Below are 17,157 nucleotides of genomic sequence, written 5' to 3' on the forward strand. Positions count from 1 at the left end.
TCAATTTATAATAGATAAAATTTATGTTTGCTGAACTTTATTTTATTGCACTGTATATTATCGCGTAATATAACAAACTTAGTATAATATATGTACATTATGCGCGTGTGTGTGTATGTGTGTAAATGTTATTGCACTTTATTATCGCATAATATAATGAAATTTAAAAAAAAGTGTAGGGGTGTGTGTGTGTGTGTGTGTGTGTGTGTGTGTGTGTGTGTACACATCGTAGATATTGTATATTCATAAATTTGGTTGTAGCGTTATATATTCATGGGAATAAGTATATATAAAGTCAATCATTATTATTAACAAGACAAAATCTTATGTCTACAATAACTGTAAGTATAATTGTAAGTGGTTGTAGAAGACTGACCAATCAAATCGAATGTGAGAATATTCGACTGCAATTAATCAATTCTTACAATTATAATTATAGCTACGCTTACAGCATTAAGCCTATTCTACAATAGTCGTAAGCATAGTTGTAGATGGCTGTAGTTGCAAGAATTGACCAATCAAATATGAGGAGAATATTCGACTGTGATTGGTCAATTCTTACAATTACGCTTACGACTATTGTGAAACAAGCATTATACCTATTCTACAATAGCCGTAAACATAATTGCAAGTGTGGTTATAGTTGTAAGAATTAACTAATCACAGTCAAAAATAGTGAAAACAATATGTGACTGTGATTGGTCAATTTTTACAATTACAATCACTTATAACAATGCTTACGCAATTATAAAATAGGCATTAAAAATCTCAATGATAAACGCTAAAGCCGGCGGGACACGATACTTGTTTCCCTACTGGATTACATTCTTGACACCATATTGGCTGCAATGCACTGTCAACTGATCTAGGTAGCAATCCATTGTAGAAAAAATCGGTTAGAATCATAGAAAATTATGAGAAATACAGATATTCTTAAGAATCCGAATCGATATACAACTAATGACCTAATTCGTCAGATGACCATATTCACTGTAATCATTTTCTGAATATTCCGTCTATTCGGAATATTCTGTATAATCGGAATATTCCGTATAATCTGAATCTTCATCATGCCAAGATTCCAGATCGTCCACAAGATACATAGTAGACACACTGCTAAGATCAGACAAATCAACATTAACTATATGCAATAGCGGAGGTAGTCTCTCTAAACCAAAGAGGTCGAAAATTGCTGTTCCCCCAATTATCATCTTCAACATTACATTATTAGTTCGACTGCTACAAACATCTTTAGCAACCTCGAGGGTAGAGTCCTTGATATATCTACATCCAGAGAGATCTAACAATTTTAACTGGGGCGAGGACTTTATGAGCATTGTTATGCCCCGATCGCTAAAGGGACATCTTCGACACTCCAATTCTTTCAATCCACACATATTTTTTAAACCTTCGTCAGTAACTTGATGTATATAACTGACGACCAATTTTTCTAGCTTTATTAATGTAGCAATAGCCGCTAATCCGGCATCGCTCACGTTACAGCAACCTGTTGGATGTGTAAGATATAATTGAAAAATGATAAATATAAAAAACACACGCGCGCGCGCGCGCAATTTACCTGTAATGTCTACGTTGATAAGCTGTTGACAATGTTGTACTAAATCAGCAAGGAAATCGTCCGATACTTTAGGATTATACGTGATTTTTAAATCATGCAGATTGACAAGGTGGACTAAATATAACATGTCCGCTGTTTGTGTGGAGGGAAAGTTTCCATTAAGCTCCAATATTCTAAGATTTTTACAATGTTGACTGATAATTTCCAACGTATGTTTAGCTATGCCGACACATTCGTTTATTGCAAGATGTGTCAAATTTTCAAGTTTCCTCAGAGCCTGCACGTAATGATGTCAATTGAGTGCTAACTCAATACTGTAACCGTTCACTGGTCGCTTAGAGAACTAGTCAGCTCATATATCAAGGCATATGTTCGTCATGTTTGGTCCGCACGCACGCATACACGCGTGTGAACAGTTGCAGTACTGAATTAACTGTGACACATGCAGGGAATGGAAGTAATTTATTTATAACGAAGTTACAGTTACAAGTTACTTTTTTTGATAGCTTACTGATAACTATTATTCTTTTTTAGTAATTATAATGGTAACGAATTTTACAGTTATTTTTTGTATTTTGAACCTGATATATTTGATGACATAATTTTACTCAATCTTTAGTCTTTAGATATAGTGTTCATAATTTGTTCTAATTTCAAGACCCTTTTAATGTCTTAAAATATAAATATGCCTCTGTGATTAGTTCATTTATTATTAAATTTAAGATAACTTATTGTTTTTTAAAAGAGAAAGAGTTTTTTCATCCAAACTTGATTTTTGCATAATATGTAAGATTAAATCTACATATATTGGGTCATCTAAAAAGTATCCGCGGTTTTTGTCACTAGATGGTGTTGACTATCAATATCATCTAGTGACAAAAAACCGCGGATACTTTTTAGATGACCCAATATATCAAATATTGCAAATTGTGCGCCAATTAAATTTCCTATCTTAAAAAACAATCCTAATTAAAACTGAAATAGTAATATGACAAATTAAATTTACAAGTAATTTAATGATATATTTAAGTTGAGTGATAAGCATCTTAAAGTATTATGAAAAATTTATTGTGAAAAATATCAGCCGAATAACGTTTCAAGATTGAAAATTTAATTGGATAGATTGATATAGATAGATTGGTGTATAGATATTGCAGAATTGAAGATACATATTGTATATTCATTCAAATATTAAGACTTGACTTTTTCGTGACGATAAATGACTTGCTACGTTAAAGCTTTATTTTTATTCCTTAAAAAGGATAATGATTTTGTAATCCTAGGTATTTCAGAATTACGAAATTGTTTAAAAAAAAAATTAAAAGATAAAGTTAATGTCATTGTTATATATTGTTTTTATCAACATTTGAAGAAAAAATATTACAAAGTATATTTTTGAGACTGATTGTATTTTAGTACTTATTTTTAAATTGATTTTAAAACAAGTAACAAATAATTACGTTTTAAATAATGGTTTTAATTAAATAACTGTAACAAGCTATTTTTTAAAATCAGTAATTAGTAACGATAACTTGTTACTTTTGAAAAGTAACTTTCCATTCTCTGATCACATGTATCTTATTGTGATTAATTAGCGAAAAAGAATTGATTTACCATTGAAAGATGATTGTCCTGAAGATAGTCGCAGCGGTCTAATATAATTGTATGCATAGTTTGCTCTGGCAAACATAATAAGGATTTACCCAAAATATTATTTCTGGTTATCACAAGACACTCCAAGTTTTGATTTAGCTTAAAGAGATACTTTAATTCATTATCACAACTGTAGGTGGATGGTCCTAAACAAAATTTGATTATGTTTCTACAGTTATTTGCTAATGTACGTATACCTGATGCACAAACTGTTAATGCAGTAATATTGATACACGTAAGATTAGGACAAAATTTTCCGATAATAGTCAATGTGCTTTGACTTAAATAATGAAGTGGCTCATCTAGATCTATTCGCGTTAAAAATCTGCCACATTTTAGCAATATTTTACGAAGTAAAGCTGTGTGAATCATATGGGTGTGTGAGAAACCCCATGTAGAAGGTGAGAGATCCAATGTTTTTATCATATGCCATGAATCTTGGCTTAAATCTCTCCAGCGTTTGCAAACTGTAAATATAATGATGAAACAATATACAAAAAGTCCATCTTCTAGTACAGAGAAGTAAACCAATACAAATCTGTCTCACAGAAATATAAAATCTTTAAAATGCTTATGCTTAAACTCACCTATCTCTATACGAACTCTGTCTACTATTGGCAAAAATAGGAAGATATGTCTTAAGCAATCGTCATTCAGCATATGGATGGATACATTTTCAGTATCATTTTGCAGATACTTGTGAACATACTGTTCCTTTCTTTCAGAAATTTTGTTCAACTCTTTTCCTACATTATACAATCTCTGTTCCATACTGTCAGGTTGATGCCAAGAATCTGCAGCCATCACTCTTAAATCTCTATTATGCAATCTTATTCGTTTCCTACTTCCATCTTGCATCGCTCTACAAACAATTGGTTACAAACCACCATTGTTTGTAAGTAATTTGCTAGTACAGCCTCCTTGAAACTTACGTTATTGCATCTGCCACTTTGGTAAACGTGACGAACGCATAGTTGCTTTTCCCATGGTTTCTACGTAAATAGCAACTCTCAACATTTCCATACATAGAAAAATAATCACGTAAATCCTTGAAAGTTGTCTGGAATAAATTCGTCAGACAAATCAAACAAATACAGTATAATTGTATTAGCGGATTGTTAAAATGTTAAGATTACTGTATTAATTGTAATAATCATCTATAATATACTCTTTGTTTCCTGTTGCTTTTTATCACTTTTTATTTCTTGCCTTTTTGCCTCTTACCCATTTTTTACGTTTTCTGTCACTCGAGATGGAAGTTGACAACTTTGAAAGAGACGAGACAAGACATAACATGTGAAAAATAACGTGATTGCTGATAAAACGGTCGCGAAGAAGGAAAAAGGCACGAGGTAAGAAGTAAGAAACAGGAAGCAACGAACACATAGTAAATTTGGCTTAAAAATTGAGAGAAACAAACCCTTTCAGCCAAATTACTGATGAATAATTTTCGTATCGGTACGCCGTCTATCATTTCCGAATTTAAGCAATCTAGAGCGAAAGGACAGACACGTGAAACTTGTTGGCCAGAGTTTTCGTTGACGATTCAACGCGAATATAAATGCACATGTAACATAAATGCAAACGTAAAAATTTAGGACGCTTACCGTCCGATACAACTAAACCTATGTAACGAAGCATTTCAGCATAATCCAATTCTAAAGTATCGTTCATCATTGATTTAATTTCTATTTCTGACACAAACACCTCTTCGTCTCTTTATTTATATTATACTCGATATCCATCATCCATGAAGTAAGAGAAAAGTGGAGAGAAGGAAACGAATGGCATATCATAGACTCTTGCATAACGCATGATGCATAGTGCATAAAGGAATTAACCAATCGAAATTTTTCTTTTCCAATGGAATGGAAGGAAAAGAAAGATTCTGATTAGTTGATTCGCTTATGCACTATGTATTATGCGTCATGCAAAAGTCTGTGCTGCAATGTGATTTTGTGAAATGGAAATTGAAATAATCAGGCGCCATTTTTCAAAGGAATAGGACTAAATATTAAGATTTCAACCTATCAAGCCGTGTATTCCGATGTAACTGATACCTGATAGGTTGAAATCTTAGAGTTTTCCAACAACGTACGCAAGTAAAATAGGGAGCACAGACTCTTGCATAACGCATAACACGTAATGCATAAGAAATTTAACTAAGCTGCTTTATTTCTTTCTTTGAAAAGAAAAGAAACGAAGGACATTGATTGTTATGCAAAAGTTTGTGCTCCCCTCGTAACACTGTGTCTTACACAAAGTGTTCCAACCATGACACAGTGTTACACTGCTCGACATAATACAATAAAAAGCTAAGTACGAACGTGTAAAATATGTCAATATTAACTTTTCAAAAAGTTATTTGGTAGCCCTACTTATTTTCCAATAAAACCTTAAAAAATCGCCAATTTAAAAAAAAATATAACTTAAATATAAATAAAAATCATACATCTATTATTGATACGCTAAATATAATTAGAAGAATAGAATGGAAGACTACACGCATTCTGGTGTTACGCTATGAAATTAAACTGTGTCCCAACAAGTATTGGGTCATCTAAAAAGTATCCGCGGTACTTTGTCACTAGATATTGGGTCATCTAAAAAATATCCGCAGTACTTTGTCACTAGATATATGACCATCAACACACATCTAGTGACAAAAAACCGCGGATACTTTTTAGATAACCCAATATATGACTATCAATACACATCTAGTGACAAAAAACCGCGGATACTTTTTAGATGACCCAATATTTTACATAGTGGAATACAGTGGCCTAATTTCCACCGGAGTTTAAACCGGATCAGAATGTAAGAACTAACCAACTACAGTCGAGTATTAGGGTCCTCTGTTAGGGTGAAATCACATGGTGCAGAAAACGACTACGGAATAGAGAATGCATCATAGAGTCAGCGTTACTCCACCAATCAGCGTTATTCCGAATAGATTGATTGTTTCAATGACGCATTCTCTATTCCGCATCCTATTCCATTCCTTTTTCGCATTGTGATTTTACCCTTATAGTTGAACGACGGGGAATGCTCGACTGTAATTGATTGGCTAGGCCAGTATAATGTCTTTGTATCCTAGCAAAGAAAAATCTGAGAAAAGACATGACAGCCCAAAACCTGTAACCGCAAAATGCTGCCGCGCACTACTGTCCTCTGACAAAGTGGATGTAAACTACATAGCAACGTCCACTTTTCTTAGGGTACATCGTCCATTTTTCAAGGAAGTGCTAAATCGATATTTGGTTCATATAATCGTGTCACATGTAGCATAATCATATGAATCAAATATCGATTTATCTTCTTCAGTCTTGAAAAATGGACGATGTACCCTAAGAAAAATAAACGTTGCTATGTACTTATTAGATTTCTCTTTGGGCCTAGCCATACTTCTGTTATACTTTTATTCCCGTATTCAAGTCAAACCTTATACTTAAGGCTTTTTTTAAATTTATCTTTAGATGCTCAGCAGCCAATGAAATAATTCGTAGAGTATTTAAAGATAAATTTAAGGAAATCTTAAATATAAGGCCTGACTATGAATACGAATATTATACTCGGTATTTATTGTACTATTAGATAAAGTATGTATTTTATAATTCGAAATATTTGCATTTTATTTTTATACTTAAATTAAATTAGTGTACAACTTTAATATGCATCAGTGCTTCCAATCGAATTCGCCATAATGTTTATTATACGAAGAAGAAGAAAATGCTTTTAGAGGAATTTATTTCCAAAAAATGCTATCAAAAATAATTATCGATGCGTCAGATTTAAATTAAAAGCTATCGAAAGTAAAAAGACCGGTGTGACGAACTAAATTTGGAGATTTGCTTGATTATGAAGGCTACATCTCCTTCTCAAAGAAACTCGTAACCTTCCTTGAGAAAAGGAAGCTAATAAGGCTCCTTGTCAAGAAAGGTTTATGAAATATGAAATGAGGAACAAGAAATCCTCATTCCTCAAGGAAGGACTGTAAATATGGATAATATTATGCCCGTATTCATAGTCAGACCTTGTACTTAAAGCTTCCTTAAATTTATCTTTAGATACTCTACGAATTATTTCATTGGCTGCTAAGCATCTAAAGATAAATTTAAGGAATTTAAGGAAATTTAAGTACAAGGTCCTTCCCTCCTCTCCTTCTTTCTGACTACGAATACGGGCATTAGACTTCTATTATAAGAGGCTCCGCATAATAAAAGGAACAGAGAACAGAGAATTTCAACCTATCAGATACTGTGTATTCCACAATACATAATTTCTGATAGGTTGAAATTCTTATACTCTGTTCTTTATTCCCTACTCCTTTTATTGTCCCCTTGTTCTCTGTTCTCTGTTCCGAAGAGTCCGCTGAACGCAGCCATTAGAGGATCTCTACTCTTTTGCGAAGGAAGAAAACAAATTTCTCAAACAGATTGTAGCATACGCCGGGCGAACATTATGGTAATTCTTATTTTATTTTGTAAATGCGTTATAAATATGAAGAATCAATGTGTTTTTTTTTCATAAATTTCGAAAAATTGTTTACATTACGAGCTTTATATTCGATTTTGATGAAAGTAATTATAATTATATATAATTTTAGCACAATCACCTCAAAAATAAAATTAAGCTTATTCGATGCGTTTTTGCATGAAATGAAAGAATCTGGCAAAAAAAAAAGCGTCGCTCTGCCCCATGATTCGAGATATTAAGCGTTAAAGTTGATAACTATTGAGGTTAGGAAATCTGTCACAGAAATAATATGAGGGTAATTCTTCAGAAGAGTTACACCGCCCCGAACAAACAAACAAAAATAACATCCTGATCGCTTGGGGCTTAACTGCCTAGAAGTTGCAACTTAGACAGTAAAAGGACTGCTCTAAAAAGATTGTTCTCACACTTCCGTCACCATTGTCTTCATAGATTAGAAATATTTCAAGCGGACGTTCTCTATCTACTTTAAGCATACAATTTCTTTGCATTAGCAGTGAATTTGTGTTTGTAAAACAGAAAATTTGTGTAATTAAAGAATATATACATAGCGCTATATTGAGTGGAAATGACAAATGTCTTAACCTCTAAAGTCTCCAACTTTAACACTTAATAATTCAATTCACGAGGCCAACCGCCGTGGTTTTTTTTTCCTCTCTTTTCTTTTGTTTTAAGTGAAAATTCGTCGAATGAGTATACTTTTTATATGAGATTTTAGGTGACGGGGGAGGGGGAGGAGGGCTATTCTAAATAATTACCTTTTTTTAGCTGCATTCAGCAATGCAAATTTGGGATATCGAAATGCTCTTATATTATAGCATATGTCACATGCACTGTGGGAAAAAGCAGCTTTTCTATATGATTGTACTTTTTCTTTTTTCGACAGGAGAAAATTGACAAGCTCAAACACAGTAATGAAGATATTGATTCATTTGTCCATAGAAAATCAAGCAAAAAATTTAAGTCTAAAAAGAAAAAAGATAAAAAAGAAAATAAAAAACATAAGAAAAAGAGGAAGCATTCATCTTCAAGCAGTGTGAATATTAAAGATTTTATAATTTTTAGTTATTAACATTTACACAAACCTGTAATATGAATGTAATTATATAACATAGATTTTTTTTTTAGAGAAGCGATGATAGCGCAAAATTCGAATGGGTGGAGAGAAAGGCTGAAGATCAAATTGTTGATTGTAGAGCACAAGAAAATCAACTTAAAAGGGACGAATGGATGAATGTGGAAAGTTTTATTCCATATTTATCAGAGCCTAATGTGAAATTACAAGAATTAAAAGAAAAAGACAAAGAGATTTTTCTAAATAAACCAGGACAAAGTAACAGAGAATTGAATCCATATTGGAAAGCTGGAGGCGATGGATTACCTCAAAATAATCCAGGTAGATCTGATAATCTAAAGATCTTGGATGTAAATTGGCTAAAAAAGAGTCTTCGGCGTGCCGAGGAACAAGCTTTACGTGACAATAAATGTTTAGAGAAAGTAGTTGCCGAACGTTGGGGTGTAAGTTAATTAAAAGAGCAATTCGTATATATATATATATATATATATATATATTAGGTGTTGGAATTAATTCGTAACGTTTTACAAGTGATGGGAAGTACTTTCATTAATGTATTTTTTAATGCTCATGTGAAATAAATAACATTCTTTCATTTAAAAACGCTACGAATTAATTCCAACACCTAATATATATATACAATTATACTGGATTAATTATTAATGATATAAATAAAACTAATTTTTAGTCCTTAGAAACTGTACAAACAATGATAATTGAATCGGAAAGAATGTCAAATACTCAACAGAATAAATCGTATCATAAAAGATGTTACAACGATAAAAATGATAGAGATTCTCATAGAATTTCTAGTTCGAGAATAAGAAAGCGTTTGAGATCTAAATCAAGATCTAGAAGTAAGGATCGTGCTAGAAAATATAATACATCTGACTACTCGTCACAACATCATACAGGATTGAAGCAAAACTATCACAAACCTAAAGACAACGACAATTATCATCAACAGACTATGCCTGCCAACAGTAGTCGTATAAAAAATTGGAAAAAAAATAAGAGTGATGAAAAGAGATATCCAATTACCGAATTACCTGTGTCCGAGCCAAAACAAGTCGATTTATGGAATATCAATAATAATACGAATAATACGAATGGAATAGATAAAAATAAAGTCGTTGATGTTTTAACCGAAGCGGAAATTAATAAATTAGGAGCAAATATTATAAAAGCTGAATTAATGGGTGATGATGTATGCTTGTTGTTCTATTAAATGCTGTTTATTTTTAACTTACTTATATCTTGAATTTACTTGGAATGATTTATTTATTTAGGAATTAGCAGCGCAACTAAAAATCCAGTTGGAACACGCGAGAAAACATGTTACATCATGTAATACCAGTGTACAAGAGGAGAATGTAATTCTCACAAGAACCGATGCAAAAGGTACATATCTTTCGTTTCAAAATGAAAATAAATAATTGTCACATTGAAATTATATAAAAATGTATGTATTAGGTACTGCAAGACCGATACAACCCAGAAATCAATCTAAATGGGAAAATTACAGAAATAAAAAAACTATCGAGACACATATCTCCGGTGAGAGAGTACGTCATTTCGCAGACGATGATAAATATTCTCTACAAGAAATGGTAAATTATCTAAACGATTGGAATCTCGAAAGATTTTAACGCAACATAACATAAATTTCTATTGCAGTTTCAACGAGAGAAAGGAAGATCCACGATTGAAAATGAAGCAGTGTTCGCTAAACTCGCTTCCAAGGTAAATTGACCGAGTGAATTGAAAATGATACGAATTTGGAATTTAAAAATAATATCTTCCTTTGCAGAATATCAACCATATGGATGATACATTTGAGCAACAAATTGCACGAACAGATTCGGAAGTGAAACAAGACAAGTGGGATCGTGCACAGGCAATTAAAGAACACAAGAATTTATCTAAATGTATGGATAATTGTTCGTGGTGCCTTGATTCGAAAAATATGTTAAAGCATATGATCGTTGCAATGGACTCTGTGATTTGCTTAAGTTTGCCTGCTTGTATTTCCTTGAGTACTGGTCATTGTATATTAACACCTATACAGCATGTGGCGTGTCAATTGCAATTAGATGAAGATGTATGGGATAGATTGATGGTAATTCTTACTTATGTATTTAATATCCAATTCATCTATTGATCTTTGACATGACAATATGAAATTGCATGGTGCATTTCTTTTTACAGGAATTCAAAAGAAAATTAACAAAAATGTTTACGGATGAAGATTTTTATCCGATATTTTTTGAAGTGTACAAAGTACGTAATAAATTTTCACATATGCAATTAGAGTGTATTCCGTTGCCAAAAAAAATTGGCGAGTTGTCACCAATATATTTTAAGGTGAATAAATTATTTTGTTACAATACAAAGATAATATTGCTGTATTTTAAATCGACTTTTATATTATTTGAACTTTTTTTTTCCCCCGTTTTACAGAAAGCTTTGTTGGAGTGTGAAACTGAATGGTCCATGAACAAAAAAATTATTGATTTAACATGTAAAGGTATACGTCATGCCATACCAAATGGTTTATCTTACTTTATGGTCGAATTTGCTTCACATCCTGGCTATGCTCATGTGATCGAGGACGAAGAAATGTTTCCGCAAAATTTTGCCAAGGTGAGATACGATTGTTGAAATTATTCTTGAAAAAAACTTTAGTTTTATAAATATAAATATAAATATAAATTGATGTATGTATGACGATATACGTAGCGCGCGCGTGTGTATTTATATGTAATTTTTTTTTATCTTTTAGGAAATAATAGGAGGAATGTTGGATTTGGATCATAACTTTTGGCGGAAACCAAAAAGAGAAAGATTTGAGGAACAAAGAATAAAAGTATTAGAGTTCACAGAAAAATGGTCGAACTATAAATCGTCGTAATCAAAATAATTGATCATCTTGCATGAAAAAATTATACGGTTGGATGAATTTAAATGTATCATGTATATTTTTCATTTTCTTAAATGAAAACCTATTTTAATCTTTGTAAACACGTGTTTAATGTGTATGTCATATCTAGTTGTATAGAAAACTTTGTAAATTTCTCACTGTAAATCAATTATAAATTATTGTAAGCCAAGGCTATTCAGAAATAATCTTTGTGTTATTATATTATTGTAATTAAATATGATCGAATGATGTGTTAGCAGAGAGAAGCCTGGGAGTGGCCAATTCCCGGAATTTGGCTGTACTTTGTTTCAAAGCGCCTCTATCTCCACAAAATGGACATTGAACTACATAGCTAATGTTCATGATCCAGGTAAAGTTCACGATTTTTTTGATTGTATTCGCTATTCCACAAATTCGGTCCGTTAGACAAAGACGAGCAATCTGTCGGCGCTTGTATATGATTAGTAATAAATCTAAGACTAACTCTACAATGTGCTCTTTGTTTCCTGTTTCTTGCTGTTTGTCTTTGTTTGTCTCTTACCTTTTTAGTCAATAACGGACAAGAGACAAACAGCAAGAAACAGAAAATAAAAAGCACATTGTAGAATTAGCCTAATTGTTACAAGATAACTTACAGTTTTGTCTATCTAACGGACCGAAATTCGTAGACATAACGAAGAATACAACCAAAAATCGTGGACATTACGATCGGATCATGGACAATAGCTACGTAGTTCAATGTCCACATTTTGTGGACATAGAGATGCTTCAAAATAAAGTAACAGCTGAATCTCGCGCATGATCCCTCTCAGGGGTCCTTCTTCTTCTTGTTCGATGTTAATTGGCCCTTGCCGCGGAGTAGCAGCAATTCCGACGATTCAGGGATCCTATTCTTGAAAAGAAATAACGTATACAAAAGTCTAGAGAAATGCTACAGTATACATTACGTATATTATTGTATTATATATTATTTCCTTAGACTTTCGTATATACGTTTCTTTTCAAGAATAGAGCTCCAGGATTCTCTTTGATCAAACTCTGGGTCAAATTCTGAATCGGATTAGTTTAGCTTATTTTTTCCCCTAGATTTTAGCAGTTCCGTTACTAAACCAAGAAGTATTCCGAATCTATCGGCCGTAAAATTCAGTTACTGGCTTCTATTGGTTACGAGTTATAATGGCCGATGGATTTGGAACACTTCTCGGTTTAGTTACGGAACTGTCAATCTCTAGGGAAAAAAATAAGCTAAGCTGAAGCCTTGTGTCCACGATACTAGAAATCGGTCGATACGAGACCTCAGATGAAGAAAGAATTGACCAATCGCAATAGTCATGTGATCAAATTGTTCAAATGTGATTTGTTAATTTTTTCTTTGTCCGAGATCTCGTACCAATTTCTAGCATCATGGACATTGGGCTTAACACGATTCGGAATACACGCTCTGTTTTTCTAGGGGCTCTACATTAAGATGGTGGTGTAATGCAAAAGGCGCCAAAATCTGGCAATCCAGGGTCAGTGCGTGTATATTTTGCCGCGCAAACATATACATATATGTATGTCCTATGTACACATTATGCACGCGCCACATGCATACACGCGCGCGCAGTGCGCACATGATCATTAGATTTTATGATGAATGTGTTAATATTTGTGCGGTGAAGTTGCAATACACATAGAATTTAGAATTTATCGATATTTCGTCACAACGAGTGATCATCATGTGTGATTTGTAGAACAGAAATATCGACAATTGGGTCATTCGTTCACTGCGAAATTTTTTTTCCACACCATTGATTGTGAACGAGGAACAATTTTTCCAGTCAACTCGGAATGTTATTCGATATGTACAATTGGAAAAAAGATCAGTCCATCGTACAGACATCATTGAAACATCGTATCCTTGATACATTTCGTCATTGAAAAATAAATGCTCAGTATGGAACAAAATTTCTTATCAAATTAAAATGTGAGAGTTTGTTATTTATATTTTGCTTGATAATAATCTTCGATATATACATTTTTCTAAACAGTTTGTCACAATTTGTCCATTGTACCGACAATTTGTCATTGCTTTCTACATCTATCATTTATAATATTACGCTTAAAATATTTAATTAAAACTTAAAATATTCAATATTCAGCTATAAAATATTCAATTATTTCAGATTATTATTAAAATGATAGAATCTGATCACAGTGAAATTGAGGCAGAAGACATGGATAGACTACAACTATCGTCTACTTCTGTAGATAACACATCAAAAAAAAGGCCAAGAGATTCTGAAGATGAAATAGATTTATCTAAAAAACGACAATGCTCATTTAATGAACAGTCAGAAATATTAGAGAGCGATAACTCTAAAACTATTTCAGAAAAAAATAATTCAGAGAGATGCTATGTGAAAGTGGAAAGATATAAATTGTATCAAGAAAAACAGCAAAGTGTACAAGAGGTATCTCTATCTGAATCAGACATGGATGGGAAGAATAAGGAGAAACAAGGAGATAATTCAAAGCAAGAAAATGAAAGAGAAACTGAGAATAATATTACTTTAAACAAAAATTCTGAAGAAATAAATATTAAGGAGAAAATTGTGGAAAGCATGGTAATAATACAATAATATACAATGTTACTAATGAAATCTGAGAAAATTTATTCTTTTTTTATATCATGTTTTTTATCATTCTTACCTATTACATTTGTAAATATCTATATAATGTCCTTTCTGTTATGTATAGCAAATTTTTTGACTTTTAGCTATATCTTCTCTCTGATATTTCATAGCATATTTAAACTCACCGTTTTGTAATATTGGAGTTAGCTTGAACATGATGAGACATTCCATTTATTAGATGATTTTAATAGCCATACAATAAACAGGTTATTATGTGATTTTAATTAGTTTTTCTTAATAAAAATAGGATAATTCATTCCAAAAGTGTATTACAAATGTAAGTGTGATGTCTATTCCTGAAAACAAGAAAGAAACAACAGGAGATAATAAAGTTAAAGAAGAAAGTGGCAAAACGATGACTAAAGAGGAAAATAACAAGGAGGATGAAATGAAAAAACGACATATCGTTAAGAAATGTACTGTCGATACAGAAGTGGTAGATGGACTGGAGCTTTTCGTGGAATGTGCGAGTGATAGGGAAGAATCTAGTTCTGAGAGTGAAGATGAAAAAGATGTGAAACCACGACCGAAGACAATAATCGTGAATGCAGAGCCAAATGAATCGGAATTAGACTGTTCGTCAGAAGAAGAAGAGGCTGATTTGCAACAGATCGCCGACACATTGAAGATCAAATCAGAAAAAAGTAGGGAAAAAGCAGCGAAGAAAAAAGGTTCGCGAACAAGTTTTAGTAAATTGAAGACTTCTGGATCAGAGGATAGTCGGAATAGCAATTCAGACGAGGATTATAGTCCACGGATGAAAAAGAAAATGACAAAATCTCCAGCTACGAGAAAATCGACAACCGACAAACATCGCTCGATCGAATCAAAAAGAGGACGAGGTATAAGAAGTTCTCACCCAAAAAATACCGAATGTCTAATGTCCAACGATGAGGATACTACTGCAGCAGAGAAAGCCAATAAAACGACTGAAATTAAGAATGGACTGCAGGGAGAATTATCGAATATGGAATCGTCCAGTAAAGATGATGAAAGTGACAATAATTCCGGAAAAGAAGAAAGATCTATGAAAAGTGGAAGGGGAAGCCGTGGTAATGACGTAAGTTTCTTTCTAACAGATAGATCCTACAAACTTAGATGTATTTTTTTACTGTTGTATGTGTCCAATTTTCAGAAAGGAGATAAACAGATACAGAGATTGAAGAAATATTTAAAGGTTGCTGGTGTGAAAATTCAATCGTATAATCGCATTTGGGCCGATTGTAGGAATAACGCTGCAAAAGTTAATCGTCTGAAGGAATTATTAAAGAAAAACGGTATTAGTGGTAAACCATCGTTGGAAAAATGTAAACGAGTGAGAGAAGAGAATGAAAAGATGAAGGAGGTATCTGAATTGGATATGTCAAACATTATATCTGAAGGTTAATATTACAATTTTGTTGTCTATCTATGTTATATTTATTATATAATGGACATTGCGCGCAACATTGAATTTGTTTTTATTTCAGGACGAATTACGCGCGCACGAAGAAGTATGGATACTGTTAAAAAGACACTTTCAGACACACCATCGCGATATCGAGAACATAACACTTTTAGGCGTATTCAAACTGTTGTTGATAGTGATTCGGAATAGAGGACATAGCATGCTCTCACGATAAATGTTGAATATAATTGTAATATAAATTTAATGGCGAATTCGGCACATATGCACTTAATCCGCTCTAGTGCTGCCCTGACATGCCCTGCAAGTGCAAAACTACTTTAGTGCTATGCCAAATTGCACTGTCAGAAACGTTGCAACATTTTTTGAACTCGTTCGGTTCATTCAATTGGTCTAAATATAAATTCAGCAGTACACTCAGTTTTCATTTGCCAACTACGATAATCTTAACGCACTGAAATAGTGCGCACAAGCCAAATGCATGGTATTGAAAAAGTTCGCACTCGGTGCGCACTAGTGTGGTCTAGTCTGCCGAATTCGCTATTATAAGGCCAGAATCAGACTATATATATATATATATTGTAGATTAAGATTAAAGATTGAAATTTCACCAATGAAGACAAAGAAATTTTGACTTCTTTTGTTCTAATTGATCAAACTTCAATCTTTCAATCTTCAGTCTCATTCTTCAATGCGTAGTCTGATTCCAGTCTAAGTATTTAAACATCAGAGAACAGGTACCAACAATTGTGTATATATTCGTGCGCGCGCGCGCGCGCGCGCGCGCGCGTGTGTGTGTGTGTGTGTGTGTGTGTACACGCTGTCCTGTCCACATCTATGTAGAATGTTTTGTGTTTTTAAATTTTCATATATCATCAATTATCATTGTTTCTTACATTATAGTGTGCAGTTATCAATTAATAGTAATTTTCATTGCGTACCGCGTGTTACATCAACAATATTAGTCATTAATGTCATTATATCGAACTACTTTCTCTAGCAGCCATTATATTTATCAGTACATTGGGCTTTCTTCTCCAACAAGCATTACATTTATAAATAAAATGTAATCCATCAACGCGCTTCCCATACGCATCTGCGTGCCTAGAAAACCTGACATGACTTATCAGTGAACATTGCAATACATTGATACATGAAAATACGAAGACAAATTTTTATTTTCATCGTATTGATTTATTCCCCTACTTAAGATAAGTTGCTGATATACGAAAGCTTGTATATGAAAAAGGTGATTTTGGAATTTGTATAACACCTATTTGATACGAATAATGATAATTGTGTACATAAATAAGAATAAAAAAAAACGTAAAACAAGAAATTCTATCAGATTTATAC

General features: G+C 32.8%; 3 protein-coding genes across 6 annotated transcripts; 2 read left to right on the forward strand and 1 right to left on the reverse strand.

The window, feature by feature from the left end:
• Positions 1-20: 20 nt before the first annotated feature.
• On the reverse strand, positions 21-5,014 carry LOC105151969 (putative RNA-binding protein EEED8.10). Of its 2 annotated transcripts, none has more exons than XM_011065971.2 (7): positions 4,840-5,014; positions 4,653-4,723; positions 4,165-4,292; positions 3,820-4,049; positions 3,194-3,699; positions 1,580-1,856; positions 21-1,507 (listed from the first exon to the last, which is right to left on the reverse strand). In XM_011065971.2, the coding sequence occupies exons 1-7, from the start codon at positions 4,907-4,909 to the stop codon at positions 1,017-1,019; spliced, it is 1,773 nt and encodes a 590-aa protein (XP_011064273.1). In that variant the 5' UTR covers positions 4,910-5,014; the 3' UTR covers positions 21-1,016. The 2 variants fall into 2 exon arrangements, with proteins under 2 accessions (XP_011064273.1, XP_011064272.1); XM_011065970.2 differs by having other exon boundaries at positions 3,820-4,094.
• Positions 5,015-7,398: 2,384 nt separating this feature from the next.
• Positions 7,399-11,927, forward strand: LOC105151968 (CWF19-like protein 2). Of its 3 annotated transcripts, XM_011065968.2 has the most exons (11): positions 7,399-7,696; positions 8,613-8,762; positions 8,855-9,244; positions 9,490-10,008; positions 10,091-10,202; positions 10,275-10,411; positions 10,479-10,544; positions 10,612-10,920; positions 11,010-11,165; positions 11,262-11,444; positions 11,584-11,927. In XM_011065968.2, the coding sequence occupies exons 1-11, from the start codon at positions 7,694-7,696 to the stop codon at positions 11,710-11,712; spliced, it is 2,154 nt and encodes a 717-aa protein (XP_011064270.1). In that variant the 5' UTR covers positions 7,399-7,693; the 3' UTR covers positions 11,713-11,927. The 3 variants fall into 3 exon arrangements, with proteins under 3 accessions (XP_011064270.1, XP_087270334.1, XP_087270335.1); XM_087414208.1 differs by lacking the exon at positions 7,399-7,696 and having other exon boundaries at positions 8,626-8,762; positions 8,842-9,244; XM_087414209.1 differs by lacking the exons at positions 7,399-7,696; positions 8,613-8,762 and having other exon boundaries at positions 8,950-9,122.
• Positions 11,928-13,139: 1,212 nt separating this feature from the next.
• Positions 13,140-17,140, forward strand: LOC105151967 (uncharacterized). Its single transcript, XM_011065967.2, has 5 exons — positions 13,140-13,687; positions 13,887-14,327; positions 14,644-15,456; positions 15,532-15,778; positions 15,866-17,140. The coding sequence occupies exons 2-5, from the start codon at positions 13,899-13,901 to the stop codon at positions 15,991-15,993; spliced, it is 1,617 nt and encodes a 538-aa protein (XP_011064269.1). The 5' UTR covers positions 13,140-13,687; positions 13,887-13,898; the 3' UTR covers positions 15,994-17,140.
• The last annotated feature ends 17 nt before the right edge of the window (positions 17,141-17,157 follow it).

This window comes from Acromyrmex echinatior, chromosome 16, assembly GCF_024713525.1.
Source record: "Acromyrmex echinatior isolate Ae372 chromosome 16, ASM2471352v2, whole genome shotgun sequence".
NCBI lineage: Eukaryota > Metazoa > Arthropoda > Insecta > Hymenoptera > Formicidae > Acromyrmex > Acromyrmex echinatior.

Bases quoted from the DNA above. Each gene is read 5' to 3' on its own strand.
- LOC105151967 (XM_011065967.2), top strand. From the start codon at position 13,899: ATGATAGAATCTGATCACAGTGAAATTGAGGCAGAAGACATGGATAGA. The intron at 14,328-14,643 runs GTAATAATACAA...TAATAAAAATAG, and splicing joins AGAAAATTGTGGAAAGCATG to GATAATTCATTCCAAAAGTG. The intron at 15,457-15,531 runs GTAAGTTTCTTT...TCCAATTTTCAG, and splicing joins GGGGAAGCCGTGGTAATGAC to AAAGGAGATAAACAGATACA.
- LOC105151968 (XM_011065968.2), top strand. The intron at 10,203-10,274 runs GTACATATCTTT...TGTATGTATTAG, and splicing joins CACAAGAACCGATGCAAAAG to GTACTGCAAGACCGATACAA. The intron at 10,545-10,611 runs GTAAATTGACCG...CTTCCTTTGCAG, and splicing joins TCGCTAAACTCGCTTCCAAG to AATATCAACCATATGGATGA.
- LOC105151969 (XM_011065970.2), bottom strand. From the start codon at position 4,909: ATGATGAACGATACTTTAGAATTGGATTATGCTGAAATGCTTCGTTAC. The intron at 4,095-4,164 runs GTAAGTTTCAAG...AATTGTTTGTAG, and splicing joins AAAGTGGCAGATGCAATAAC to AGCGATGCAAGATGGAAGTA. The intron at 3,700-3,819 runs GTGAGTTTAAGC...TTATATTTACAG, and splicing joins CAGAGTTCGTATAGAGATAG to TTTGCAAACGCTGGAGAGAT.